The sequence below is a fragment of the Orcinus orca genome, chromosome 6 (assembly GCF_937001465.1).
Source record: "Orcinus orca chromosome 6, mOrcOrc1.1, whole genome shotgun sequence".
NCBI lineage: Eukaryota > Metazoa > Chordata > Mammalia > Artiodactyla > Delphinidae > Orcinus > Orcinus orca.
Window position 1 is genome coordinate 40,817,221 of NC_064564.1, and position 27,889 is coordinate 40,845,109.

Consider the following 27,889-nt stretch of genomic DNA (forward strand, 5'->3'; position numbering starts at 1 on the left):
AGGCCCACGTGGCAGGGCTTTAGTGGGGGGAGCCGAGGACAGGCTCACATCTGCTCATCTGCTTACGTAACCCTGCTTCCCAGCTCTTAGAGCCAAGAAAACACACAAGCCGGCCCAGCAGGGCCGAGGGCTTGTGGTAGCACGCGCCACGCGCTGCACAGCAAGGGGGCCTTGGCTCGGCCCGAGGACCGTCAGGAAGCCTCAGCCCTCTGCTTCCTCCCCCACGCCTCTCCCGAGGCCCCCGCGGTGGCTCTGAGACCTGCTGGCAGGTCAGTGTGGTTCTAGGCAGAGCTGGTCACTGCCCTCTTGGAGTCTGAGCTCTTTGGACTTTCTAATTAGGGCAAAGCCAGGTGTGCCACGAAGGACGTCCCCTGCCTCGTGGCAGGAGGTGTGCTGGGCATGCAGGGAGGCCTCCCGGCTAGCGCCGGCTCCAGGAAAACATTCAGCCCCGGATCTGGAGCCACCACAGCTGCCAAGCGCTGACCCATCTCAGGGGTGTGAACAGGGAGGGGCGGTTCTCAGAGCGGTGGCAGCTTCAAGGGGAGAAGGCAGGGAAAAGAATTGCCAGATTGGGCCAGAAGGGCAAGATGGGGGTCAGGGTGCTCTAGATGTGTGGGAGACAGGGCAGGGTTGTGAGAGGGCACAGGGAGGAGTAGGGGAGTGAGAAAGAGGCTGTTCGGTGATCAAGCTCTGCATGGAGCCACTGGGGCAGCAAGTCCCTCGGACAGCCTTGAACCAGGGTGGTTTTCACGTGGGTCCTGCCACGCTCAGCAGGGGGCTCCTTGAAGTCAGGAACTGTCCTGTCCATCCCATCACCTCCCACCTCCCTGACCTGGCACACAGTAGGTGTCCAGAAAGCATTGATTGAAACGAATTGAAAGTGGCCTTGACACACCACAGAAAACGTTTATGTTAAACAAACTCTTCTGGCTTGATGGTTGAGTAGGCTCCCGTGGATGGACGGTCACATGCTGTTAACCCCTATGCGGGGGCTGAAGGAAGAGGAGGGGGATAGAAGATGGACCACCCAGGTTATCAGCTCCCATAATTGGGTAGACAATGTTATCAGTTGCTGAAGGAACTCTGGAGCAGAAGCGGATTGGCCATAGGTGGTGGTGGTGGTGGTGGTGGTGAGGTTAAATAAGTGTTCATGTGAGTTCCAGTCCCTGCAGTTTGCAAACGGAAGCCAGTATCCTGAGAGCGGCTGGCTGGTAGTCGCCCAAAGATCATCCAACAAGTCACTTGTAGAGCTGAACTAGGACCCAGGCAGCCTTTCTCCTGACCAGGAAACTACCTCAGGACCATCTTTCTGGAACTGCTGAAGGGGCGAAATTAAGACACTTCTAGCCTGCAGGTGTCTGCTCCAGGGAGGGTGGGCAGACCAAGTGTGAATTCCTGTTTTCTGGGTTGGTTTCAGAAGTTGTGAGAAGTTTGGTGGGGTGACAGTCCAGATGCCTCTTGGGTTCCCCAAAATGGAGCTATGTTTAGCAGCATCTTCAGAACCAAAGGTGGGGCAGGCTGGGGATAGGGTGCAGATGTCGTGGGGCCTTCTGAAGTGAGAAGAGCCCAATGACAGGTCTTCTTTTCATGTTTTTCACAAGCACCCTGTGCAGCAGGGTCTCCCAAAAGGCTTTGCCCAAGGTTGGGGAGTAGAGCAACCCAGGCCTGCTGGACCCTGTGGGAAAGGGCTCCCTCCATGAAAGCCCCAAGGCTTGTGAAGATGGGCGGTCCGGCTCCCCTCTGCCCATCTTGCCCAATAAGAATCCCTTGGGCTCCTTGTTATTTATGTGGGTCCTTCCCAAGATCTACCGAGTCAGGTTCTCTAGGGGAGAGGCCTGAGATTCCATATTTTTACTGATTACTTCACATGATTCTGATGATAGAATGTGTTCACACTCCTCACATTTTTCTGTAGAGACGATGGCCAGGCTGACCCCTTACTTGGTTCTGGGACATAGTACCTACTCACCTGAGGGCACCCTGGGAGGTTGGAGCTGGGTCAGCAGGCAGTCATGTGAGGGACTGATCTGTGAGGCCTCTGTTCCTCCAGAGACCGAGGCGCACGGCCAGGCAGAGACTAGGGCTTTTGATCCCTGAAGACCCCCTTCCTGCCGCACGGGGTCTGCCGTCTGAGCTCTGTGGGAATGAGGAGAGCAAAAGGACAAGGCCAGACTGGGGCTTTGATTTTAAGATCCTAGTCTCTCAATGACGTTAGAGGGAAGAGGGAAGAGCGTTTCTGGCAAAGGGAAAAGTGTGGGCAGAGGCACAGTTTATTGGAACGGGAAGGCGGGTAGAGCTGAGACTGAAGGGCCTTGTTGCCAAGCTAAGAGGCTTAGCCCTACCTTGTCCAAGGCTATAGCCTTAGAGCCATCAGAGGGTTTTAGCAGGAAAGTGATAGGATCAGAGCTGTGTCTCAGAAGAAAATGAACTAACGTGAGCGGGTGCTGTGATGATAGAACTGGGTCAGCGTCAGTGGGAGGGAAGGTGTGAGGAGTCCTGGGGATCCAGGAGAGGGGAGAAGAGGAGGAGATGCAGGTCCATACCTGCTGACAGGCAAGGGGAGCGAGAGTCACAACTTCCTTTTCTTGGGCTGCCTCATTTCAGGAGGGTGAGTGATCCCTGAAGACAAGAGGTGCTTGGAGAGCTACATACTGTTGACAAACAAACAGGGCGACAGAGGGCTACACACTGGACCCTGGGTGGTTCTCACCAGCATGTTTCAGGTGAACTTGCTCTGAGTTTGTGGCCTGGGTCTGGCTTCTGTTCTGTAGTGTTTAGGTTCCTTCCTTTGTTCCTGTGGATAGTTTATTCCATAGGTAAAGCTGGTTATGCTAGAGTAACGGTTCCTAAAGTATGTTCCCTGATAAAATGATTCTATGGCCAAATAAGTTTAGGAAGTGGTGAGATAGATAAAGTGAACTTCTTGACTGCACAGCTTCTCAGAGCTTTTGGTATGCATTATGACTTCCCAGAAGCAAGATTTAGTATGCAGCGTTTCCCAAACTTATTTGACCAGGGGACGTGTTCTTCCATTGAGCATCTCACTGGGACTAGTGTTTCCTGGAACCCACTTTGAGAAAGTCTGGCCTACAGGGAATACTGGGGACCTGGGTTCAAGTGTTGACTCTGTTCCCAATTCCCTGTGTGTCCCTAGGCTAGTCATCTTTCTCCTGCCCTCCCCGTGTGTGCTGTGGCAGGGGTGGTTGTCAGACTTGGAGGAGTGAGGGCCTCTCTCAGCTCCACCTGTTTCTACTTAGGAGACGGGGACTTTCATGCCTGTATCTGGATCTTCACCCTTGCCTTTTCCTCTACTCCTAACCTGCCACTACCTCACAAGCCACCACCCACATCTCATCAATTTGTCTTCTGAGCCCAGAGCTCTCTTACTAACTTAGTTCTCTCATTTGGAGCCATGTTCTTCTAGGCCAGAAACTTTGGAGTTGCCCCTGACTTTTCCTCCCTTCTTCATCCCCTGCTGATTCTAAGCACTCTTCTGTGATGTTTGTTCTGGCTGTTTCTTCTCTCTGCTTCCCCTTAGTTCCTCCAGTCCCTACCCGTCGAGTTTGTTTCATCTGTGCATCACTTCCCTTCCTGAGACATGGGTTACTCATGCCACTCTCTGCCGCCTTGTAATTTCAGGCTCATTTCCTCCACAGGGACCTCCCCAACACACACGCACACTTTCCCCCGACTAGGTTAGGTTCAGAGAGATGATGTAAGTCATTTGTCCAAGGCCACACAGTTGGGAGGTGGCAGAGTTTCAACCTCAGGATTTCTGACAAAGTGCTTTCTCAGCCATGCTTTCTGATCCTTACTACAGCTTGTCAGGAAGTCTGAGCAGGAATTACTCCATTTCCATTTTTCAGTTGAGCAACATAGTCTGAGAGGAGTGGGTCCTACGAAGGTGAAGTGCTTCAGAGGGTGACCAGCTGTCTGGGTTTGCCTGATACTGAAGGGTTTCCTGGGATGGTCAGTCATGCTAGTTCTGGACATGGTACCCAGTGCTGGGCCTGAGTGCCTTTTCCACAGCCACACTGCCTCCCAGGAGGAGATGCTTCCAGCGGTAGCGGCCTGGCCACCTGCAGAGTCCCGTGGCCTGATATCTTCTCCTTCCCTCCACCTCTCTAGTTGGCCCCATGCTGATTGAGTTTAACAAAGCTGTGGACCTGAAGCTTGTGGAGGAGCAGAACCCGAAGGTGAAGGTGGGTGGTCGCTATACCCCCAAGGACTGCATCTCTCCTCACAAGGTGGCCATCATCATTCCGTTCCGCAACCGGCAGGAACACCTCAAGTACTGGCTGTATTATTTGCACCCAATCCTACAGCGTCAGCAGTTGGACTATGGCATCTATGTTATCAACCAGGTGAGGTCTGGGAAGGTGGAGGGAGGAAGGGAAGGAGTGTACACGTGTGTGCATGTGCGTGCGTGTGTGTGTGCACGCGTGCATGCGCGTGCTTATGTACTCAAATATGTGAGTAATGAGGGGTGAAGGAATGGAAGTGATTTTTTAGACATCTGGCATTTTGCAACTCCACTACCACCCCCACCCCCCTCCTTATCTTGGTGCAAATGCCATACAGTGTTGTTCTGTTTTGTTTTTTCCCAAGAGTATAACTTTGGTGTTTCAAGTTTATCCTGAATACCTAAATTCCTATCTTTAGACTATAACCTCCCAGTTGGAATAACACATCTAACTTATCTATATACCAAATTCCCTTGAAATTCATCTGAAGAGACAGGATGCATTTCCATTTCTAAAAGGTCCAGTGTCCATTTCATTTCAAGTTAAACTCTGGGTCTGCTTGTAGTAAGTTAGCTTGAGTAGTAAGATTACTAGCAGTTGACAGCTTCCATCAAAGTTGAGGGACTTGGTGGGCCTTCCTTGGACCAGAAGACTTGCTTAAGAAAAACCTGCCATCAAGGAACACTTGTCTGATGCCAGTGAGCACGTTGACCATGGCAAGATTCAGGAGCCCGTTATTAAAGCAACGGCAGTGAGTGCCTGGGAGAGGAAGCCACCAGCACCAGGGGCCAGCAGAGATTACGAGGAACAGGCCACGCCAGCTGCATCCCCTTTCCCTCTTTGACAGTTGTTTTACCAGTAGATGAATGATACACTGTAGACACCGTGTCAGATCTTATTCATCAAGGCATCTGGTGGCCTCCCACAAATCTGCCTGAGCAGAGGAGAGACAGCTGTGGTCTGGATGGCATATAAACTAGATTAAAATATATACTTGGGTAGAGAGTGTAAAAGATAGTTAGTGATGATGCCAAGTTTTGAATTTAGGTGATTGTGGTCAAGGAAGACTTGGTGTGGGCGCCCGGGGGGGAGAATGCGAATCTATAGAAAGCTTGTATTTTAGGTGAATGTTGAGATTTCACTTCGATTATGAAGTCAAAACAAATATTGGACCAGTGAAATTTAGCCACTATCTTAAATTCCTATGACATGCTTATATAGATATTCCCCACGTTTCCAATAACAGATTTCCAAATGTCCTATACCAGCTCTTTGCTCCTGCCCGCCCCAGTCCAAGCTGGCAGAACAACTAAGCAAGCCAGCTTGGACCAGTGGCCCCGCTGTGCCGGCTGACACTGGACACTGCCTAAGATGGGGCTTCTCCCAAAGTGTGCTTTCCAAAATGGAGATCTGAGGCCAAATGCATCTGAGGAATGCTGGACTGAACAACATGAAGCAGGTTTCATTCCTGCAGAGCCTTCAGTGTACTGGTGTACATTACAGCCTCCAGAAGGACTCCGCACATAGTGTTTCCTGAGCTCATCTGACTGGAGAGCCGTTTTCCAAAAACCATCTCAAGCGAAGAGTGTTCCGTGAATTGAACGTTGGGGAAAGCAGGCCTACATTAACACCTCCTCCCCTCCCACCTTCTTACTTTCCCTAGGATACTGAGAAACACCCCCAATTCCTATCTTTTCCCACATGTATCTCAGCATCAGAAGTATTTTATTTTTCGTTTTTCAAACATTTACGTCTTTTTTTTCTTCTTCTTCTTTATGCAGGTTTTTAATTGTAAAATACGATATGCCTACTGAGAAGTGCACAGAACAAAACTGTCAATGTAACAAATAAAAAGAGGATACTTACATAACCACTACTCGAATCTGAAAGTATTGATACTTGTCAGCATCTTAAACCTCCCATCTCCTTTTCTCATCACAAGCTCCTTCCCTCTTCCCGGTTAAACACCATCCTCACTTCTTGACAATCATTTCCTTTAACCTGCATGCATCCCTAACAAAAGAGTTTAGTTTTGTCAACATCTAACTTTATTATTATTTTTCACACACACACTGTATTTTATTTTTACAAGAGAAAAGCATTGTAACATTTACTTCTTTTTTTCCTTTAGTCTTGTCTGTATTGTCATCTCTCCCCCACCCCATCCCCCCTACCCCTGCCCCAGTGCATGTCTTTTTGCTTCTTCATCTTTTCCTTCTCTTCCAAGGGTTAACTTTTCACCTTTGGTGAATAATTTCCTCTTTATCTCCCTCTCCCCCAGTTAATCTAATTTCTTCCGCTCCAGCTCCGCCCTGATTATTTCTTGGGGAAAATATGATCTGACTTCCAGGTAACCAAGTCATAAAGAAACTTGAAGTCTGCTCTGCCTTTCCAGTGAAGAATATCTTTGTATAAAGAACCCTAAGCCTTGAAAAGAAAGAGGTGGGAGGGGAAACATTTGGAGCGTGCCCCATCTACAAATTAGGACCTTCCTGTGTTCTCTGTTTTACTGTTATAGTAAGGGAAAGGGAGTTCATAGCATCTGGCTTGGGCTTTGTGTACCATTTGTTGAGCAAATAGGCTTCTCAGCGTCTTCCTGTCTCAGACACCCTGCTGTCACTTTGATGCTTCATTCACCACCACCCCCAACACATACCCCATTTAAGATGAGAAAGTGCTTAAAATAGGAGGGACCCCTGAGACATCTAGTCCAGGGCTTCTCAGACAGGTTTTTAAGAACAAAACCTCTTCCTGCCACTTTAAAATCCTCCACAGCCCCCATCCACAGTGGGTCACAATGGTGCTATTCTACTTGAAGTGGGGGCCATGTCCCCATCTCTGTCCCCTGACTTCCCCTTCAGTCTTTGCTGGGATTCATGTGTACCCCTGAGGCCAGATAGTGTGAAAACTGTTCTATTTTGCAGGTGAGGAAACTGAGGCTCAGAGAGGGGAAGTGACGGGTAGGAAGCCACATAAGCCACAGTAGGGCTGCAGCTCAGAGGCCAGTCCCCGTCTCCTAGTGCCCTCTCAGTGCATCAGCACTAACTCCCTCCTCCAGGCCATTTAGTCCCTCCTTCTCAAAGCTGGGTGTCCAGGGCTGGGAGTGAGCACCAGGCTCAGGCTGCCTGGGTTCCAGCTCTGCTCCTTGCCAGCTCAGTGACCTTGGGCTTGAGTCCTTCACACCTTGGTTTCCTCAGTAGTGGGAAGGCAAGGTTTTAGTCCTTAGCACACAGGGCTGTGACGTACCTGGCACACAGTGAACCCTTGGTAAACATTAGCTGATTTGAGTTCCTTCTCCCCCCCCCGCCCCATCCTGTCCCCTTCTTCCTGCCTATTTTCTCTGCCCAGGACTGTGGTGATAAACTCTTTACTGCTCTCTCCCCGCCTCCTGCTTCACCCCCACTCAATACCAGCGTTGAGACCCTCCCTCCCACTTGTGTGGCCTCCGTGGGCTCAGATAGTGGACTTAGGGACCACGGCAAGCCCACCAGCTTCTTCAGAGAAGGGTTGTGTCTCAAGCTCCACACACAGGGGTGAGCTTTCATGGGCTTTTGTGGCTCCTACCCTGTCCGTACTAAGCTATTAACCACTTTCGTTTGGCTTAGTCCCCTCCAATCACCGTAATAACTTCCATCTCACAATAAGCGGGGTAGAGGTGGGTGGTGTGCTTTACCGGTTGAGTAAACCTGGAGAAGCAGCAGCATTGCTGTTGGTTCTGTGTCCAGCTCTCTTCCTGCCCTAGCCGGCTGGCATCTGAACATCCCATTAGCGTTCTGGCAGGTCCAGCCTCTCGGAGCCAAGGGTGCTTCTCTGAGGCACAGGTGTCCTGCCCAAGGTCCAGCACTGGGACCTTGGTGCGGAGGAGGACATCAAGACGTCGTAGCAGATGGGAGGTGGGGTGCACACTACACTCCTTCATACTTTAATTGGGAAAGGAAACCATAAAACCACCAAAGGTAAGGGGAAGGCAGGTTGCCACCATGGCAGCACTAGCCCTAAATAAGAAATACAGGATGTTTGTGGGATTAGCTGCCATGGGAATTAACAAACAGGTGAGGAATGCAGGCCAGCTGACCAGGTGGGCTCGTAATAACCATGGCAGCCCTTTGCCCCAGAAGCAGTGCCCAGGATCTGTCTCTCTGATTCTGTTTGTATATCCCCTGGTGCCTCTGATCTCACTCAGCTACCTACAATTTTTCTAGTTCCGGCCGTGTCATGCCCTCTCTAAACTCTTTAGTATGTCCCTGCTGTCCACAGGCGAGGGTCTAAAGGGCCTGAAGGCCTGAGCTTGGCATCTGAGGGAGGCCCTCTGCAGCCCACCCTGACCGACCTCCGGCCACCTCCTCTCAGGCCTCCTTCACACCTTTAGGCCACAGCCACGCTGGACTCGCCACCATCCCCGAGACACGCCCAGCTGCCCTCCTGCCCCTTTGCTTATGCTGCACCGTCCACCTTCCCCCTGCATGCCTCCCCTTCCCTCCTCTGGTTGCTCTCTTTCTGGCCACTATGGGAGGCCCTCCCCAGCCTTATTAGCTCTGTGAAGGCCTGGAGTGGAGCCGACTTCTCCATCCGAGCTGTCCCAGGCCACGTTGTGCTTTCTAGTGAGGCGGGGAGAGTGGAGGGATGATTCCCTGTGTGCATGCTCTCCCCACCCAGCAGCCCCTAGACCCTCAGGTCTGACTTGCTCGTCTCCCTGACCACGCAGCTCCATGCACGGTCCACTGCAGGGTCAGGGTTTGGAGCATGGAGTTGCTTCCTATGGCTCCTGCCCTTTTACTTACACCTGCTCTCAGGACCCCTTGCTCTGGGTTCTCTGGAGAGGTCTGTGTCTCTTAGAAGTCAAGCCTCCTTTCCCCTCCAGGCCAGGTCATGACCCTTGGGAACCTGCACAGCCTTCTCCCTCTGCTCCCTCCCCCGGGCCTCTCCCCAAAGCTTCCTGTCCCTAGTGGACCAGGGGTGACCTCCCTTTTCAGGAAAAATGCAGAGAACCTACTCTAAGCCCTGTGGTATTTGATGGTCATAAAACTTTGTGGTCTTTGGGACTGAACCTCTTTCACGGTCTCACTTTGAATTTTGACCCTAACAGCCCCTCAGTGAGGCAATGGGTACCCCCACCGTCCCTGCTGAGGTAAGGCTTCGGAGGCGAGCAGGTTGCTGGGGGTCCCGTGACGGCTGGGTGGCAGAGCTAAGATTTGGACAGAAATCACCCGAGGCCTAAGGAATGCCTCACCTTGCCACGTGTATTCCCCTCACTGGGGAACAGCTCCACATCCACTTGGCAATGCCCCCATGAGTGCCACTGGGTCACGAGAGGGGGGGCAGCAGCTTTGGAGTAGCAGCCTCAGAACCTTCTGGAAGGCTTGTGCAATTGTCATGCTTACAGGTAAAACCTGGCCTGAAAGGGAGCCCCAGCTCGCACCTGAGGAGTCTCCGTCTAGCTTTGGAATTTTTTCCCTCTTCCTTTTCATCTGTACACAGTCGTGAGGTGATTCTAGGCTGCTCGTCTGAGACCAGGTTTGGGCAGGTTTGGAGACCACCCTTTGCACGCTCAGTGAGTGAGAGCATCTGTCACCACCCCTCAGCAGCTTACCTCTGTCACTGGGCCAGGCAGCTGGTTCCTAAATGAGGCCAAGACGAATTACAGTGAAGCAGGCTCGTGAGGACAGCTGCCTGGTCCTGAGGCCCCCCTGGTTTGGTTTCATCTTGACTGTGTCTATTTACCATCACCCCTTCCATTTCCTGCCCGAGCTGGTAGCACCCAGATTGATGTGTGCAGGAGTGGGGCTCGGGAGGGGTGAGGCCAGTCCTGTTCTGTAGCACCCCCTGCTGCGGATATCTGTACCCTACCTGCTTGCGTGCTGCCCCAGTGATTGGTCGTTTCCTTTGCTGTGTTTTTTTCCCCTCTCTCTGTCGTGTGGCTCGCTCCAGTCTCCTGGGGAATGTGTAGAAGCACTTTCAGGTACTCGCAGAGCTGGGGAATTGCCTCCCTGGGCATTGTTCTGGGAAATGTCATTTTCTCTGTTCACCGTTGACTTCGTGACAGGGAATGACAGCTTATTAGGAATTTGCCTTTGCCCTGGAACAAGGGTGGTCACAGCCTAGACGTTTGCCTCTCCTCCTTGCGTCTCTCCCTTGCAGCCATCTTTGTCTCTTTGTTCTTTTTCTTTTTTTTTCCTTCTAGTGGGGGCCTTTTGCTTTTATTTGTTAATCCTGTTTGTAGCAAAGCAAGCTGAAGGAGGACCTCCTCTCTGTGATCTGCTTCTTGCTCTCCACCTACTTCCTCTTCTGTGCCCTTCACCTCCTAGAGAGAGAAAGAAAGAGAGGAATGCCGACCTAACTACTGCTGTGACTGCTGCTGCTGCTGCCACCACTGCTGCCACCCTGGTAATGTCCACATGCCCCCAAATCCAACCCAGAGCCCAGGCCCTGCTGGTCAGGGGGAAGCTGTGTAAGTAATCCTGAGAGGATGCCGTCTCGAGCCCTGGGGTCTCCCGGGCAAGGCCACGGCCTCGGTGGGCTCACTCAGAAATGCTGAGGCTGGTGGGAGCCAGCCTGTTGTGCAGAGGTCGAAGAGACTTTGCCTTAAAATCAAGCCACAGTTGTGCTCATACTGTATGTGTATATACTTTTGTATCTTGCTCTTTTTCTTAAATTCTGTATCATCAGCATCTTCCCATGTTATTTCATAGTCTTCATAATCATCACTTTCCATGCCGTCATAGTAGTTGAACATGTAGTGCTACCATAATTAACATAGACATTCCTATATTAGAAGACATTTAGATAATTTCCACTTTCTCACTAGTGTAAATAATACTGTAATGAACATCTTTCAGTCTGCAGCTTATTCTGTGTTTGCTTCTTCCACATTTAGATTCATTTCCCCAGGCTAGATTTCAGATACGAGACTATGGGTTCAGAAATGGTTTAAACATTTTTCTGGTTCGTAACATAAGTGGCCAAATTGCTTTCTGAAAAAGAAGTCTTTATTTTCTAAGTGTTTTTCTGCAGAAAATATCATCTCAGTGCCTTGCGCCCTGGGAGAGAGGCAGGCATCCTGCTGTGGCTGCTGTTGAGCTGGGGTTTTAAAACTGTTCTCTGTGTTTACCTTGCCCAGAATCCCTGCTAAGCTGTTCTATTAGCTCAGTTCTCTCTGAAGGTACCTTATGGCTCTGACGTGTGTCCTAGTCTAGGAGAGGCCAAGGGTGTGCTCACTCTTGGGACTAATTACTTTGGCAAACAGAGAACCACCTCCTCAGCACCCTGAACCTGAAAGGGCCCGTTTCCTTCACTTGCTGGGAGAAGGGCTTAAGTCTCAGATCAGGTTTTACTGAGGGCCCTGTCCAAGCTCAGGGCTACCATATTATTATGGTTCAAAGCCTGAGACCCAACTGTTGTGAAATCCTGGGTGAGTGGATATTTGCCCTCCACAAACTCAGCATTTGTATAATCCCAGTAATTCTCTGGAGATCACCTCTCAGCCAGCCTGTCTACCATCCCAAGGCCTGCAGGTCAGTCCTGCCGCAGGGCTGCCCAGCCAGAGCTTCCTCTGCTTTCCTACCACCCATTCGGCCTAGGTCTTTCCTTTTGGCATCTGAGTGGGCACAGAAAAGTATGAAAGAGGGTATTTCTGCAAACATTTGCACTGCCTGCAGACCTGCCTCTGGATCTGTGGGCTTGAGAGCCTGTGGGTTACTGTCGGGGGTGGCTTTGTGATGGGCAGGGCACGTGTACAGCAGCAAAATTGTCTCTCCCATCACATAGAAATTCTGATTCTTTGAGACCCTGGGCTTCCGGTTGATGTTTCCAACCTCACTGCTGCTGTGTCTCTTGGTGGAGGAGGGGCCAGGTATAGTCAGCCCCCAAGCCATCATGGTCGGGGGATATGTGTGCTGGTGTACACACTGGGGCCTGACATCCAGGAAAGCCAGGGTGGTTTGGTGGATCTTCTAGAGACTGTTAGAACTTGCACAACTGGGGCTGTGGTTTTCCGTAGTTGGTCATCTGTCCCCTGTTGCAATCAGGGAAAGGCTGCTCTTGCCGTAACCACAAGATTTGCCTGGGGATTAGACCAGATTCTGGTACCTTTTCTGAAAGCCCCACAAAGGCTGCTTGCAGGTGCAGTACACAGGCCGAGGGAGCAGGTGACGCATGAAATGGGGAAGTGGAATCCTTGCCTTAGCCCTTCCGGGGAGGCGTTCTTTGCTTGCCCAATGCCATTGCCTCGTCTCCGATGTCTCTCACATGAATCATGCAACAGCCCTCATTTGGGGAGTAGGGCACAAATCCCTCCTTGACGCACAAAGCATAATTCTTGTTTAAAACCTCAAGGGCTCCTGAATAAAAGATGAAACCTTGAGTATTTTAGCAGAGTTCCCAGCCTCCCTCTCCCCCACCACGTTTTGGTCCACGTCCACCTTCATGTCTTATTCTGGCTTTCCCAGTCTGTATTTCTTGTAGTTCCTTGAATGCTCTGTTTTCCTAACAGCCTTTACAAATGCTGCTCGCTCTTCTAGGAATATTCTTCTCATGCCACCCAACTAAACTTGGCTAACTTCTTCGAGGCCTTCTCTGATTTTCTAGAATTGGGTTTGTGTTTCCACCTCCACTTCTCCATATGTGCCGGGCTTCAGAGCTCCTTCTCTTCCCTCCCGGGTAACTGTCCACCCTAAAGAGCTCATCGCCCCATAACAATTGCCTGTTTAATTTGGAACTCCTTGAAAGCAAGGCTTGTGTCTTTTCTTTTTCTGTCTCCCTACTGCTAAGCATGGACTAGACACCCAATAAATGACAAGAATGATATATGAGAAAGAGGGAGAAACAGGACCCTCTGGTCCTCTCCTGTCTCTGGAGCTGGCTTTTCTTTCTTTTTTGACAATCACTTAATTGAGATATACCATACAATTTACCTATTTAAAGTATATAACTCAGCGGCTTTTTAGTATACTCAGAGTTGTGCATCTGTCACCACAGTCAGTTTTAGAACATTTTCATTAAGCCAAAAAGAAAAAAAAAAACACCCTGTACTTCTTAGCTACCAATTCCTCCATTCCTTCCAGCCCTAGTGGCCACTAATCTACATTCTGTCTCTATGGATTTGCCCGTTGTGGACATTTCATATAAATGGAATCTTATATGTGATCCTTCGTGACTGGTTTCTTTCACTTAGCATGGTGTTTAAAATTTTTTGGTGGATGTGTTTTCATTTCTCTTGGGTATATACCTGGGAGTAGAATTGCTGGATCATATGGTGACTCTTTGTTTATCCATCTGAGGAACTCCAGACTGTTTTCCAAGATGGCGGCACCATTTTATATTCCCACTAGCAGTGTATGAGGATTCTGTTTTCAGTGGACATACTACTTGCCTTCCCTTATGTTTAGTATAAATGAGGGCTCTAGAAAAAGGTTTTAATGCCCTGGAGAGCCATCTGATGCTTTTTAAAAATTTATTTATTTATTTATTTTTGGCTTTGTTGGGTCTTCGTTGCTGCGCACGGGCTTTCTCTAGTTGCGGCGAGGGGGGGCTACTCTTTGTTGCGGTGCGTGGGCTTCTCATTGTGGTGGCTTCCCTTGTTGCGGAGCGTGGGCTCTAGGCGCGTGGGCTTCAGTAGTTGTGGCTCATGGGCTCCAGAGCACAGGCTCAGTAGTTGTGGCGCACGGGCTTTGTTGCTCCGTGGCATGTGGATCTTCCCGGACCAGGGCTCGAACCCCTGTCCCCTGCATTGGCAGGCAGATTCTTAACCACTGTGCCAACAGGGAAGCCCCATCTGATGTTTTTTAAGACGTTTGTCCCTGCCGCCCAGATCTGCCAGAAGGGCACTGGGTTTGCTGCGTGAAGTGTCTAAGGGTGTAGACCCTGCCAGGCTTCCCACCTCACGTCTCCTCCCTCTACCCCAGGCCAGCACGCCTGACCAGGCCCAGGCTTCTGTCCTCTCTGGATTGATCGTTGTTGGCTTCGCTTGACTGATACACCCACTCTCAGGATTGTATGCCCCGTCATAAACAGTTTACAGGCTTTTCTGCATGCTTTGGTCAGTGAGATAGTTGCCCTGTCCAGCTGTGGGAATGTCATATTGTTTTTTGGCCTTTCTTTTTTCTCCCTGTTCTCTCCCTCTGTTAAGCGGGGCCATTCCTAGAAGGAATGGATAAGTATAACTAACTCTTGTCTATCAATGTAAGATGAAGCCTGAACTTAAAAAGCTCGGCCTTTCAGAGGGACACCTGCTCCCAGTGCACCAACTTCTCTATGCTGAGTATGACTTCCCAAGCTTATCACACATCTCTCAAGGTCTCTCTGACTTTTTTCTGCTGCTATAGAGGTCCTGATCATATGAGCCACAGGCTAACTCACTTGAGCCTTAATCCTTTTTAAAAACCCATTCCCCCATCAGAGAAGCAGGATTTGGGAGGAATCTTAAAGCTGATTAGGAGGGACACATACAAACATGAGAGAAGGAGGAGTCTCCAGGTTGGATCTGAAAAGGTCTGACTGTTCAAGGTGGATGGGAAAACCTACTCCTGTGATAATGAGAGTAGCTGCCATTCGTTCATTGCCAGGCAGTGTGCTAAAGCCTTTTCATGCATTGTCCCTTTGAACACAACTCATCTGTTTTCATCCCTGTGCCCAAATGAGGAAATGGAGGCCTAGTCCCAAAGTCATATAGCTAATAAGTGAAGAAGCTGGCATTCCTGGGATAAGAGTGCATGTGTCTGTCACAATTGTGTATTTGGCTTTGCCAGACAGTAGGTGCTTGACCAGTGTTTCCCTGAGTGCATAAAGTAGTGGATGCACTGGATGAATGTGCCCGATGAAGAGGGGCAGGAATGAGAGCTGGGTGTCTTCCTATTCCCTGGAGAGGAACGAGAACCTCCTGTTAATCGTGGTGATTGGCAGACTGCTCAGGGCCTTTCTTATCCAGAAAGTTACCCAAGGTGTTGTACCATTTCATCCAAAGAAGCCTAGAACTGACTTTTCTATAATCCCAGGGGAGGAAGAGAAACACACACACACACACACACACACACACACACACACACACACACACACACACACACACACACACTTTCCTAATCTACCATTCTGCTGCTCTGGTGTTCCTAGGGGCCCTGGTAGGTACACCTGCAAAAGTGTACCCTGCCCTTTCCAGCTCCCAGGATCACACAGGTGAAGCTAGGCTGAGAGGAAGGATGGGAGGAATGATGTATAGTTTTGGGTATTTTGGAAAACTGCCTCACTAGTTGTAAGTGTGGGCCAGACACTGCAGCACCTTATTGAGCTGAAGGAGTTGTTACGCCACACATGTGGAAAGGGGTAGAACAGGTCTGCTCCTTAGGTTTCTCTTCCAGGCTTCCACTGGTCTTGGGGTTTGGCACCAGAGGTGCCCACTCATAGTTCCATATTTCTAGCTCCCGAGAGAGGAGAATGCTTAGTGTAGTCTCATTCAGGCATCTGCTTAGATCAAACAGTCGTGGCCAGTAGGCCGGGTCCTGTGGTTCAGACATGGCCACCAACACCCTGCTCCTGTTATTGGGGAGTGGACCAAGAGAAGGGAGCGTTGGGCAGCCACCCTTGGGGCCCTGCTACACAGGTGGGAAAAGGCTTTGTTGGAATAGTGCCTTTTCACTTGTTGGAAAAATGTTCAATGGGGCTGAATTTTATCTCACAACGTTAGAGAACGCTGTCTCTTTTAGGGTCTTTATGGGGCAGGAGGAGGAAGATGGTACAGGCCTCTCTCCCATCACTGGGAGGTGGAAGGGTGTGGGAGGAATGAAGTTAATCTGATTTGGGATGAAGGTTGTTACAAGACTGTTGAGATGATTAAGTGATGCACCATGCTTGAAAAGCACTTACCTGTGCCTGGTGTATCATATCCCCCAGAGAATATTAGCAATGTGTTATTGTAATAATTCCGACAACTTCATATTCTTCATATGCACTTCCTAAACTTTGGCCGTTTTTTTTTTGACCTCATGACTTACACAGAATTAGCTGAAGGCAGAATTCTAAATGATTCTTAACTGGTGAGGCAGCCAGAGAACACCCTGAGTGCCACAGGGCACAGCCTTCTCCCTTTACCACGCATGGTGAGAAAGCTTTGTCACAGACTGAAGAAAGGAGCTCTTGTGTAAGATGTTTCATTTACTCTTCTGGGCTGCTTTTTCTGACTTTCTGGTACTTGTCTTTCTCAAGTGGTTTGTTTCCCTGAGTCACCCTCCTGAGACAGGGGGCTGTGGCACTGTCTGTGCTCTCCGTACTCACACAGGCAGCCTGGTGGAGTCCTGGAGAGAGGATATTCAGCATTCTACCTTTGAGACTGTATAGCTACTGCAGGCCCTTCTGGGGCACATTTTTTCCCCAAAGTAGAGGGCCCTGATCTTGTTGATCCCAAGAGATATTGGGAACGAGCACTCAGTGAGGATTCCAGGGTGTTGGGCTCCAGCACCAGCTGTGTCATTTATGTGGCCTTAGTTTCTTCATGGCAACATTGGGAGAATTCTGGCCAGGATGAGAGCATGGGTATGGAAGGGCTTGTGAACTAAGTGTAAGGGTGGCTGTGTCGCTGCTGTTACTATCCTTACTAACCTGGGGTCATGGGAATTGGTAATTGGTAAGAGCACAGACCCATGGTGGTGACCCTGAGGGGCCCCTTAGGTCGGAGTCTCCCAAAAGGATTGCCATCTGCCATTGTATGTTGAAGTCCATCTTTGGTCTACTCATCCATCCGTCCATCCATCCATCCATCCATCCATCCATCCAGGGGTTATTTACTGAGATATTATTATATGCCAGGCAGTATTCTAGGCAGTGGGTGAATAAAAAGTAAAAAATTCCAGCCTTCATTGACCTTATGTTCTAGTGGGGGGAGACTGGAAATAAACAAGAGAACTAAATAAAATGTGAAGTACCTTTGCACCAACACACTTGATTCTGGGGGACCCGATGGTTGGCACCCTGAAGTAGGTGTCCTCCTCGCTCATACACACTGTGTCCATCGTGCCGAGGATCACACTGCTCCCCACTCTACACTTTGAGCACTGCGAGGGCAGAGATTGATTTGGGTTTGCCCTATTTCTCTGGTACCTAGTTTAGTGACAAACACCTGGAAGGCACACAATGTGGTGATCAAACCATAGTCAACCACACAAAGCAGGTAGAAGTGAAAAAGTCCCATGGTCACCAGTTACCTGAGTGACCCACAATTAGCTTCTATATACTATATGAATAAATGACATGTATCTTTAAATGCCTTTCACCTAACAATACCATCTTGATGATCATTTCCTTTTAGAGCCTCCTTATTTTTTGTAAACAGCTCTATTCCATTGTATGGCTGTACCATGGTTTATTTAAGCAGTTTCCTGGTCATGCTTACGTCATTGCTTGCAATCTTTTGTGTTGGTGAACGTGTGATGAACAGAGTGAACACGTTCACCTGTCATTTGCACACTTGCAAGTCCTACAGGATAACTCCTAGAAGTGGGATTGCTGATTCAGGGAATGCCGTTCGGTATTGAGTTGTAAAGTGAGGGCAGAAAATGAGGCCCAAGATTGGTCTAATGACCACGTGGAGTGGACAAGTCACCAGTCCCCATGAGCGTTCTGCTCAAAGGCCTTATAGCATCTGATACCACTTTTTTTGTTTCTGCACCAGGCTGGAGAATCCATGTTCAACCGTGCGAAGCTCCTCAACGTTGGCTTTAAAGAGGCCTTGAAGGACTATGGCTACAACTGCTTTGTGTTTAGTGACGTGGACCTCATTCCAATGAACGACCATAACACCTACAGGTGTTTTTCACAGCCACGGCACATTTCTGTAGCAATGGATAAGTTTGGATTTAGGTAAGAGATGTTCACCGGAATCTGCAGAAAACATATTTGTCTCTTATGTGACAACTAGGGAACGCAATTCCTCCAGCCCAGGAGGAGTGCCTCTTAGGCTCTGGAGGAGAATGCCTCCTCTGAGAACTGGGCCCTTTTTAAGCCCATAGTCAGTTATTATTTAAGGAGGAAAATGGAGTCCAGAAACGCCCATACCTCTGCACATCCAGGCAAGAAGAGTTTTTATATTTGGGATGGTGTTCGTCTTTAGGCTCCAAACAGCAGCTGTATTACCTCACTTTCTTCTCTCCCCTTCCCCACACAGTTTGGGAAACAAATTGGAATCATCTTCCCCCAGTAAATTCTTGGGCTTGGATACTTCAGTAGATGTTCCTTGGCACTTTAAGAAGGAACATGGTTCTGTGTCCCTGCAAAGCACAGGCTTCTGCTCAAACACTGGGGCTCAAACTTCTCCACCAAAATGCCTCTTGTGAGGAAGCTGGCTGAAGCCTGTCCCCAGGAGCAGCAGTGTTATCTAAAGCACATTGTCACAGGTGGAAAATAGCCTGGTAGTCCATTTTTTTTTTTTAATCTTAAAAAAGAAATTTGCGTTTTGTTCCGTAATTTAGCCACGTTTGTATCAACACAAAATTGTTTTAAGTCACCTGTCAGTTGAGAACCCTGAGCTCTCCCTCCCTGTTCCGAGTCAACACGGGAGCTCTGGGAAGCTGCGCTGCGGGTAGCCGTGTGCTAGGCATCCCTGGCCTCGGCTGACTACCGCTGGCGGGCCTCTGCCACCCAGCAATGCCTTGGTTTAGATACAACAACTTCTTTCAGACTCATTTATTCTCATCGTTCCTTTCTGTCCTCCCTTGCTGGGAGCATGAGAGCTGTGAGATGAATGTAGGTATGCTCTGAAGTCCTTCCTCCAAATTAAAGGCATTCAGACCATAAACTTACTGTCTTAAAGGGGGGAAATTTGACTACAAACGGCACTCTGTACCCTCCTATCTTCCCTCTCTCCCTCCCTGTTTGTGTATCTTCTTCCCTTTGAGATACACCAGCTCTTCTGAGTGCCTCCCTTGAAGCGTGGTGGTGCTTACCTAATTCTTTACCACAGCATCGTGTTTGTTTTACCCAGAACTAGTTAGGCTTGGGAGACGGGGCAGGTAGATAAGAGAAAGCAGCAGAGACAAGAAAACCAAATCTTGTCAAAATAGCATATACTTCCCCCTTGAAGTGGCTAAGAGTCCATTTCTATAAGAACACTGATTATGAAGAAGCCTTAATGGCCTGGCTACCTCTGGTTCAAACCCTCACATTACAAGTGCAGACTGTAATGTGCGGTATGCCAAAGGGGGATGACTTGGCACTTAAATGATGACACCTATTTACAAGTAGATTATTTTTGATTTGTTAAAGCAGGCTCCCAGGGATCTTTGCTTGTGTATGCTTACAGTCAGAATTCCGGAATATATTTGAAAATAATAATTGCATCTTTTTTTCATATGTTCTATATGGTTTGGCTGACTTCCCCCTCAAAGTCTGAGTTAGAGTTTTCCTTCATTAGTGTGATGGGTTTTGGTCTCTTTGGATTACAGTAAGAGCCCAAGTGTGGTTTGGAGCTGCACACAGGGTTGTCACAAAACAGCAAGCTTTAAAAGACCCACAGGAAGGCCTTTGCTTGGCCTCTAGGCATGTCCAGGTTCTTAACATTTCTCGTCAGTTCTTCCTCTGCGTCCCTCAGGAGTCCACAATTCATAACCACTAAAACATTGAAATACAAAAAGGTTTGGAAGGATGAGAGCCCAGATGCCCTACTCCTTGAAAATGTGTCAAAATAGATTCACCATTATACATTTTGCTAAGTCAGGATATGGTAGAATTTTCCAAGAAAATTTTATTTTAGCAAATTTTCAGAAATGCTGTCTTGACTGTTGGGGTCAGTGTTGAAGCCAGTATATCTCTGGAAGAATGAAAGCTAGACTGTAGATGGGCTGGGGGTGGAAAGGGGGGGTTGGCAGGGTGGGCACAGGAGACTCTAAAGCAGTTGCAGTTTCTAGGACCTTCTGGACAAGGATTTCCTGTGCAGGAGCAAGCAAGACACATGGGAAGCAGGTTCCTGAGTGGTGCAACAGAACTGGGCTTATGTTCTTGTCACAGACTGATTTTCTAGATAACCACAGGGGCAACACAATGTTCTTAGAAAGAGCAAGATTCTACTTTCTGGTATCTGTGTCTTCTCTAAGATAATCTTGAGTCTGATCTGAAAACAAAACAAACAAGGAGAACCCGCATAAATCCCTAATTTAAAAGTTCCAGAGAATAAAAATAACTTTAGAAGTGTTTCTATTTTGAACAAGCTTTATTTCAAAAAGTCAAAACTTACTAACCACTGGTCGTGTGTGTGTGTGTGTGTGTGTGTGTGTGTGTGTGTGCTAACCACTGGTCGTGTGTGTGTGTGTGTGTGTGTGTGTGTGTGTGTGTGTGTTTTGGTTTTTGTTTTTTTCCCCCAGCCTACCTTATGTGCAGTATTTTGGAGGTGTCTCTGCTCTAAGTAAACAACAGTTTCTCACCATCAATGGATTTCCTAATAACTACTGGGGCTGGGGAGGTGAAGATGATGACATTTTTAACAGGTAATGGTAACGAATTAGATCTCTTTCTTCCGTGTCTCCCTTCACTTCTGGTCTCTCTACCAGTGCTTGGTTATTCTGCGAGGATTGACCCTCAGGAGGAATGCAGCTCCCGCCCAGCCCAAATTCTTAGGTGTGCCCTGCTCTAGGTGCTATAGGTGATAAAGAGTGTCTTTAGGTGGGACTTCCCTGGTGGCGCAGTGGTTAAGAATCTGCCTGCTGGGCTTCCCTGGTGGCGCAGTGGTTGAGAGTCCGCCTGCCGATGCAGGGGACGCGGGTTTGTGCCCCAGTCCAGGAGGATCCCACATGCCGCAGAGCGGCTGGGCCCGTGAGCCATGGCCGCTGAGCCTGCGCGTCTGGAGCCTGTGCTCCTCGACGGGAGAGGCCACAACAGTGAGAGGCCCGCGTACCACAAAAAAAAAAAAAAAAAAAAAATCCGCCTGCCAATGCAGGGAACACGGGTTCGAGCCTTGGTTCGGGAAGATCCCACATGCCGCGGAGCAACGAAGCCCGTGCGCCACAACTATTGAGCCTGCGCTCTAGAGCCTGCGAGCCACAACTACTGAAGCCCGCGTGCCTAGAGCCTGTGCTCCACAACAAGAGAAGCCACCGTAATGAGAAGCCTGTGCACCGCAACGAAGAGTAGCCCCCGCTCTCCGCAATTAGAGAAAGCTCACGCCCGGCAATGAAAACCCAACGCAGCCAAAATAAATTGAAAAAGTGTCTTTAGGAAAAGTAGCTTCTGTGATTTTTGCATTACCCTTTTGGAAAATGTACAATAAGAACCATGTGAAGGGGTGAATTTACTTTGACTCATGCTATATGGCCGTCCACACCCTGGGCCTCTTTGTAAGCTGGTAAACCTTTATCATGTGAGTTGTCATCACAGATGGTAAAAAACCATTTGTCCGTGGCATTTGAAACCACATTCTGCTCACTTCTTCCTGGCAATGGAATTTTCAACCCTGCTGGCTGCAGGCAGAAAGCACCTTCTCCCTCTGGGAGCCAGTCTGAACTTGTCACTGAGTTTGATATCAGAATACACCCTAGTGCCTTTCTGAATTGGAGTACGTTAATTGGATAATTAACGGAAGGTGTCTGTCAGAGCAGCACCCAAAGTCATTTAAGGTTAGCTTCGTGTGGGAACTTGACATCAACCCAAGTCTTTAATACAGGCCTTGAAGAAAACGTTTTGGAGTGTCCAGATTTGTTATCAGTACGCAGAGCACTGGGCCAGGAAGGCCCAGTGAGGAGGAGGACACTGAAGCCCTGAGCAGGGAGTCCAGACAGAAACAAACCTGCTTTCACAGCACCACACCTGGCAGCTGGGCCCGTATGATGGTGTACAGGGCTGCTGTGATGCACAGACCTGAGTGATCAGAAAGGCTGGCAGGAGCGAGCCCCGAGGACGGACTTCCGAGGGTGGAGGGACTAGAAGATGAGTGGTCTGTGGGGGAGCTTTCTTCTCTTCCTTTTTCAATTTTTTTTATTTTTTAAGTTGAGGTATAGTTGATGTACAGTGTATATGTTTCAGGTGTACCATAGTGATTCACAATTTTTTTTCTTTTTTTTCGGTATGCGGGCCTCTCACTGTTGTGGCCTCTCCCGTTGCGGAGCACAGGCTCCGGACGCGCAGGCTCAGTGGCCATGGCTCATGGGCCCAGCCGCTCCGCGGCACGTGGAATCTTCCCGGACCGGGGCACGAACCCGTGTCCCCTGCATCGGCAGGCAGACTCTCAACCACTGCGCCACCAGGGAAGCCCCTGATTCACAATTTTTAAAGGTTAAACTCCATGTATAGTTCCTATAAAATATTGGCTATATTCCCTGTGCTGTACAGTATATCCTTGTAGTTTATTTATTTCATACATAGTAGTTTCTACCTCTTAATCCCCTACCCCTATCTTGCTCCTCCCCGTGGAGCAGCTTTCCTGAAAGATAAGGAACCTAACTCCTACTGTGTACCAACTGGCTGTGTGCCAGGCACTAGTTCAGCACTGAGGGAGGCCAGGCTGGGAACCTTGAAGTCATCTAGGACTGGCCATTCCTGCCTCTTAGCTTACTTTTGTATTCCTGCTGTCAAGGCTTTGGTTTTGGTCCTCATTCCTTTCTCCCCCAGAACCTACACAGAATCTTGCACCCCGTTCTGGCTGCCTCTAGTCTTGTTCCCAGCTCTCCATTCTGATACTGCTTATCAGAGACTTCCCTTTGGCCCAAAACCTTTGGGAAACACTGTATACCGTCACCTCTCCATATCTGTGGATTCCACATCCACAGATTCAACCACCCTTCAATCGAAAATATTTGGGAGAAAAGATTCCAGAAAGTTCTAAAAAGCAAAACTTGGATTTGTTGTGCACGCGCGACTATTCGCATAACATTTACATTGTATTTACAACTAGCTACATATCATTTACATAGTATTAGGTTTTATTTTTAATTAATTAATTAATTTATTTATTTTTGGCTGCGTTGGGTCTTCGTTGCCGCACGCCGGTTTTCTCTAGTTGCAGTGAGCAGGGGCTACTCTTGGTTGTGGTGCACGGGCTTCTCATTGTGGTGGCTTCTCTTGTTGTGGAGCACGGGCTCTAGGTGCGCAGACTTCAGTAGTTGTGGCACGTGGGCTCAGTAGTTGTGGTGCACGGGCTTAGTTGCTCCGCGGCATGTGGGATCTTCCCGGACCAGGGCTCAAACCCGTGTCCCCTGCATTGCCAGGCAGATTCTTAACCACTGCGCCACCAGATAAGTCCCTGTGTTAGGTATTATAAGTAATCTAGAGGTGATTTAAAGTATATGGGAGCTATACCCCAATAAAAATTAAATAAATACATAAGGCTTAAAGAAAAGTATATGGGAGGGTGAGGATGTGCATAGGTTATATGCAAATGCTACACCATTTTATATAAGGGACTTGAGCATCCACTGTGAAGGGGGGGTGTTTTCCTGGAACCAGTCCCCCGCGGATACCGAGGGATGACTGTTATATCCCTGTCCGACACTGGCACTGTTCTTGGGGATGCTAAAAGCTCTAAGGAGGCCTCCATGATGTCGTCTTTGCCCTTCCTTCCGGCTTCATCTCCGGCCACTTCCTACCCCAGACCCTGTTCACCAGTCCCCAGAAGCTTGTGGTACTCCCTGAGGGCACTGTGCTTGCTCTCGCCTCCCTGCCTTTGCCTGTGCTGTCCTGACTGCCCGAAATGCTCTGGCAAAAGCACCCACTCATCTTCAAGATTTGGCTGTGCCTAGTCTTGTTCAGGTAGAGTCGGTTGCTTCTCCCTCTGTTGCGCGCATCGCCACCCTTCCCTCGTCCCCTCCGTACTGGCACCGATGGCCCTGTGTTCTAAGCACACCCACATTATAAAGTCCGTGAGGGCAGACACCCCCAGTGCTTGGCACAGGGTGGTCACCAACACGATCTAGAACCAGTGGTAAAATGTTATGGGAAAGGCATGTGAGTTTTAAGCAATGCCTGTACACTGGGCTGGGCCGTGGGCTGGGTGAGAACAGCTGACAGGATGGTGGACAGGACAAGAGTCTTGCAGCTGGGACTGTGGGACCCGAGCCTTATGGAAGCTCTGTAATGACGACTTGTCTCTTTACGCCTTACAGATTAGCTTTTAAAGGCATGTCTGTATCTCGCCCAAGTGCCGTGATCGGCAAGTGTCGGATGATCCGCCACTCAAGAGACAAGAAAAATGAACCTAATCCTCAGAGGTGTGTTCTGTGTTTTATTCTCTCCCCTGTGTGTGTTTCCTTCTTTCCCCTTTCAGGTGGGGCAGGCTGTAGGAATGAAGCTCTGGAATGGGCTTCATGCCTTGAGGGTTCAATCCACGGGACAGGATTGGAGTAGGAGTGGGGAGGAGGGGCCAAAAAGTACAAATGTTTAAAGTTTTTTTTTTTTTTTAAGATTTTTGTTTTGGCTTCAACCCTTTGCCCGTTTGTTCCTTGTAGGTTCGACCGAATTGCACACACAAAGGAGACAATGCTCTCCGACGGTTTGAACACACTCACCTACCTGGTGTTGGACGTGCAGAGATACCCGTTGTATACCAAAATCACAGTGGACATCGGGACACCGAGCTAGCATTTTGGTGCAATGATAAGAGACCTGAAAATGGCCAGGGACCTCTGCTGTGTGTCTCTGCCAATCTCCTGGGCTGGTCCCTCTCATTCTTACCAATCAGAGTGATAGACCCTCTCGGCTCATCATTCAGACGCCTTTCCAGACGACCAGGACGAGTGGGATATTCTGCCTCCAACTTGGCTCGGCATGTGACTTCTTAGCCCCACGAGGTGTATGTAAGCATAGCAACTGTCAGCCTTTGGGGGGTTCTCAACATGTTCACAGTGTCACCCCAAAGAATCAGAGCTATACACAGCCCCAAATTTGGTGACTGTGGGACTCATTCCCTGTGAAAAACTGCTAATTTGTTGTGATATAGGTAAGAATTTTGCTTTAAATTGTGGTATTATTACTTTATGAAAAATTGGAGAGTGCTGCTGAAATTGGATTGGTGTGATGTTTTTTCGGTGTCACATTACAAAAAAAACCACACGATTTCAACCATTCTCATTTTACCCCCTTCTCCCCACCCTCTTTCCGTGGTATGCAACTGTTACAATCACTGTGTGTGTGTGTGTGTGTGTCTTTCCTTAGCAAAAGAATTTTAAAACTTGAGCCTTGGACCTTTCACCCTGCTAACATGTAAATTCCAAGGCGACTTTAGCCACCAGAGCAAAAGTCTTGGGTGTTCTCACATTCAGTGGCCTTTCTCCAGATTGTCTGATTCCTGAATGTAAATCCTTTTTTTAAATAGCAGTTTGTAGTATTTTAAAGAAAGAACAAATCAGGTTCTAATTACGAGCTAGCTTGATTTTGTGTTGATCCAGAATTGCATAGTGTTTAGCCGTGGCAATTTATTTTTCTGAGCATGCTATATAAACTTGAATTTCCCATGTATTTTTATTGTGGTGTTTTAAATGTGGGGAGGGGACTGAGCATTTTTTAAGGGAAAAAATGATGTATGCTATAGTGGCCCCACATGGGCCTCTGATGTAGCTGGCAGGCCAGGTTTTCTGAAGAGCAGAGTCATCTTTGGGCCCCTTGATGAGAGCTAGGCCTCCACATCAGCACTACTGAGCTGGACTCCTGGGGGAGACAGAAGCCTCGGCCTGCCTGGCTGACCTCTCCACCTCCCTCCCCTCCCCCCGGTGGACAGGGCTGAGGGAACCCTCACCTCCTCAGACTGACCCCAAGACCTCCCGCTAGGGCCCTAGGCTGTGGAGCTGTAAATGACAGCCATGAGGTTGTTCACTGGCCCTTAGCCAAGGCAGGAGGAGGAAGCCTCCCTCTGGCCCCTGGGTGCTGCCTCCTGGGCTCTGATGGCCACGCTGCCTGGCCCACCTTGCAGGACCGGTTCTCCTTCCTCTTTCTCCTTCCTCCCTTCTGCTGCCTCTCTCTTCCCTCCCTCCCCCTTTTTGTTCCTTTGCCTCTTGCCTGTTCCCTAAAACTGGCCTGTGGCGCTCAGGGTCAAACATTCATTCTCCAGCGTGAATGTGCCTTTTCATTAGAGATCTAGAAAGAAGTTCGGCTGAAACCACCCACAGTCCCCCACGACCACTCTGGTGCCTAAAGCCTCCCATTCCCCCTCAGGTTTTTAGCAGGTGCTCCCACTTCTGGGAGGCTGACCCACAGCGGTATCTTCCCCAAGCCCACCTCTGCTGCCAGAGGTTTTAGCCGGCCTGGGTTGAGATGCACAAGGCAGTTCCTGCCACTGGGTGCCCTTGCTGGGTCCAGCCTGGGCTGAGGGCTTAAAATTCAGCTTTCTAACCTCAGAGTGGACCTTACAGCTGGTGGCAGCCTGGAAACCAGCCCTCAGTGTAGAGGCTGAGCTGATGCCTGGCCCCAGTCTGAACCTGTGCCTTTATCACTTTGAGCATCTCAGATGCTAATGTGGTTCTTTTTCCAGAAGCCTTTGTATTGGTTACAAATTATTTTCCACTGCAGAAGCAGCTGGGCTATGCAAAGAGTGTTCCTTCTGTCAGTTCCCCACTCCTTAACAGTGATGTTGATAAAGCCAGGAATGTACTGTCAGGGAGTTTTGGGAAGTGCAAAGAATGAAGGCCTCTTTTTCTATCCCCAGATCCTGACTTTTCCAAAGTGCCTTAGAAGAGAGGAGACAAATATCCTGGGTGGTAACCTCTTTGTTACTTACTTTACTCTTAAAACAAAATTCTGACTTTTTTTTCTTTTCCTATTGCATTTTCTTTCATGTTCCATTGTAATAGTCAAGTATGTGGTTCATTCTCAGGACCAAGGGAAATCCTGCTGCACCTCTTCCCCATTTGCTGATCTTCCGGTGCGCTAATGGGGTCCCAAGGTTAGGCCTGGACCTTGCCTGGTTCATGAGATGCTGCAGGTCCTGTTTCCTCACTGGGGAGTTCAGGGCTGAGGGTTCAGGGACCATTTCCTTCACCTGGAAGTTGTCACCATGAAGTTGTCATGTGCTGTGACTTTCTCTATTTCTGTCCATTCTGTTGCTGGTGACCCTGTAAAGTGGCCTTTGGGAAAGATCGGAGGGCAGAGGTGGCATAAGAGGGTAAAGGAAATGCTGGTGCTGACTCAGCCTGGGCAGGATCTCTGCTGACCTGAGGGCTGGATGTGGGGCACCCCACACGGCTGGGAGGGGAGCGTCCACCCCACACGGCTGGGAGGGGAGCGTCCCTGTCCTAGAGACCTGTTGTGCTGTGTATTTCGATTTCCCGTGTATGCAAATATATGTATTTACCATTGTAAGTGGAGGAATGTCTGACCTTGGTGTTCAAAACAGAACTGTATTTTTGCCTTTAAAAGCCAGTAATATAACGTGAATAAATGACCCTATCTTTGTAACGGCAGGTGGTTTCTCTTCTGATGTAAGGGGTTTGGGTTCTCCCAGAGCTGGAGGGCAGTGACTGGGGCTGCCTGCTGGGAGGATGTGAGGAAAGCAGAGGTCTGCCTCCTGTGCCTGCCTCATGTGGGAGGCTGGGGGATTGGGTGGGGGGAGGAGGTGGCGCCTCACCTGGCCACGCTCCACAGCCCTGCCTGGGATCACACAGGGTGCACGCACCTCACTGGGATCACACAGGGTGCACGCACCTCACTGGGATCACACAGGGTGCACGCACCTCACTGGGATCAGCCGTTCC

General features: G+C 49.2%; 1 protein-coding gene across 6 annotated transcripts in view; it reads left to right on the top strand.

Moving 5' to 3' along the window:
* Positions 1-27,593, top strand: part of B4GALT1 (beta-1,4-galactosyltransferase 1) — a 50,503-nt gene extending 22,910 nt beyond the window's left edge. The window contains exons 2-6 of one of the 6 annotated variants that reach the window (XM_004275080.3): positions 4,129-4,364; positions 17,899-18,086; positions 20,582-20,704; positions 24,311-24,415; positions 24,653-27,593. In XM_004275080.3, coding sequence (XP_004275128.1) covers positions 4,129-4,364; positions 17,899-18,086; positions 20,582-20,704; positions 24,311-24,415; positions 24,653-24,785 — 785 coding nt within the window. In that variant the 3' untranslated portion in view covers positions 24,786-27,593. The other 5 variants (XM_033437769.2, XM_033437770.2, XM_033437772.2 and 2 more) reach the window with 5 other exon arrangements.
* The last annotated feature ends 296 nt before the right edge of the window (positions 27,594-27,889 follow it).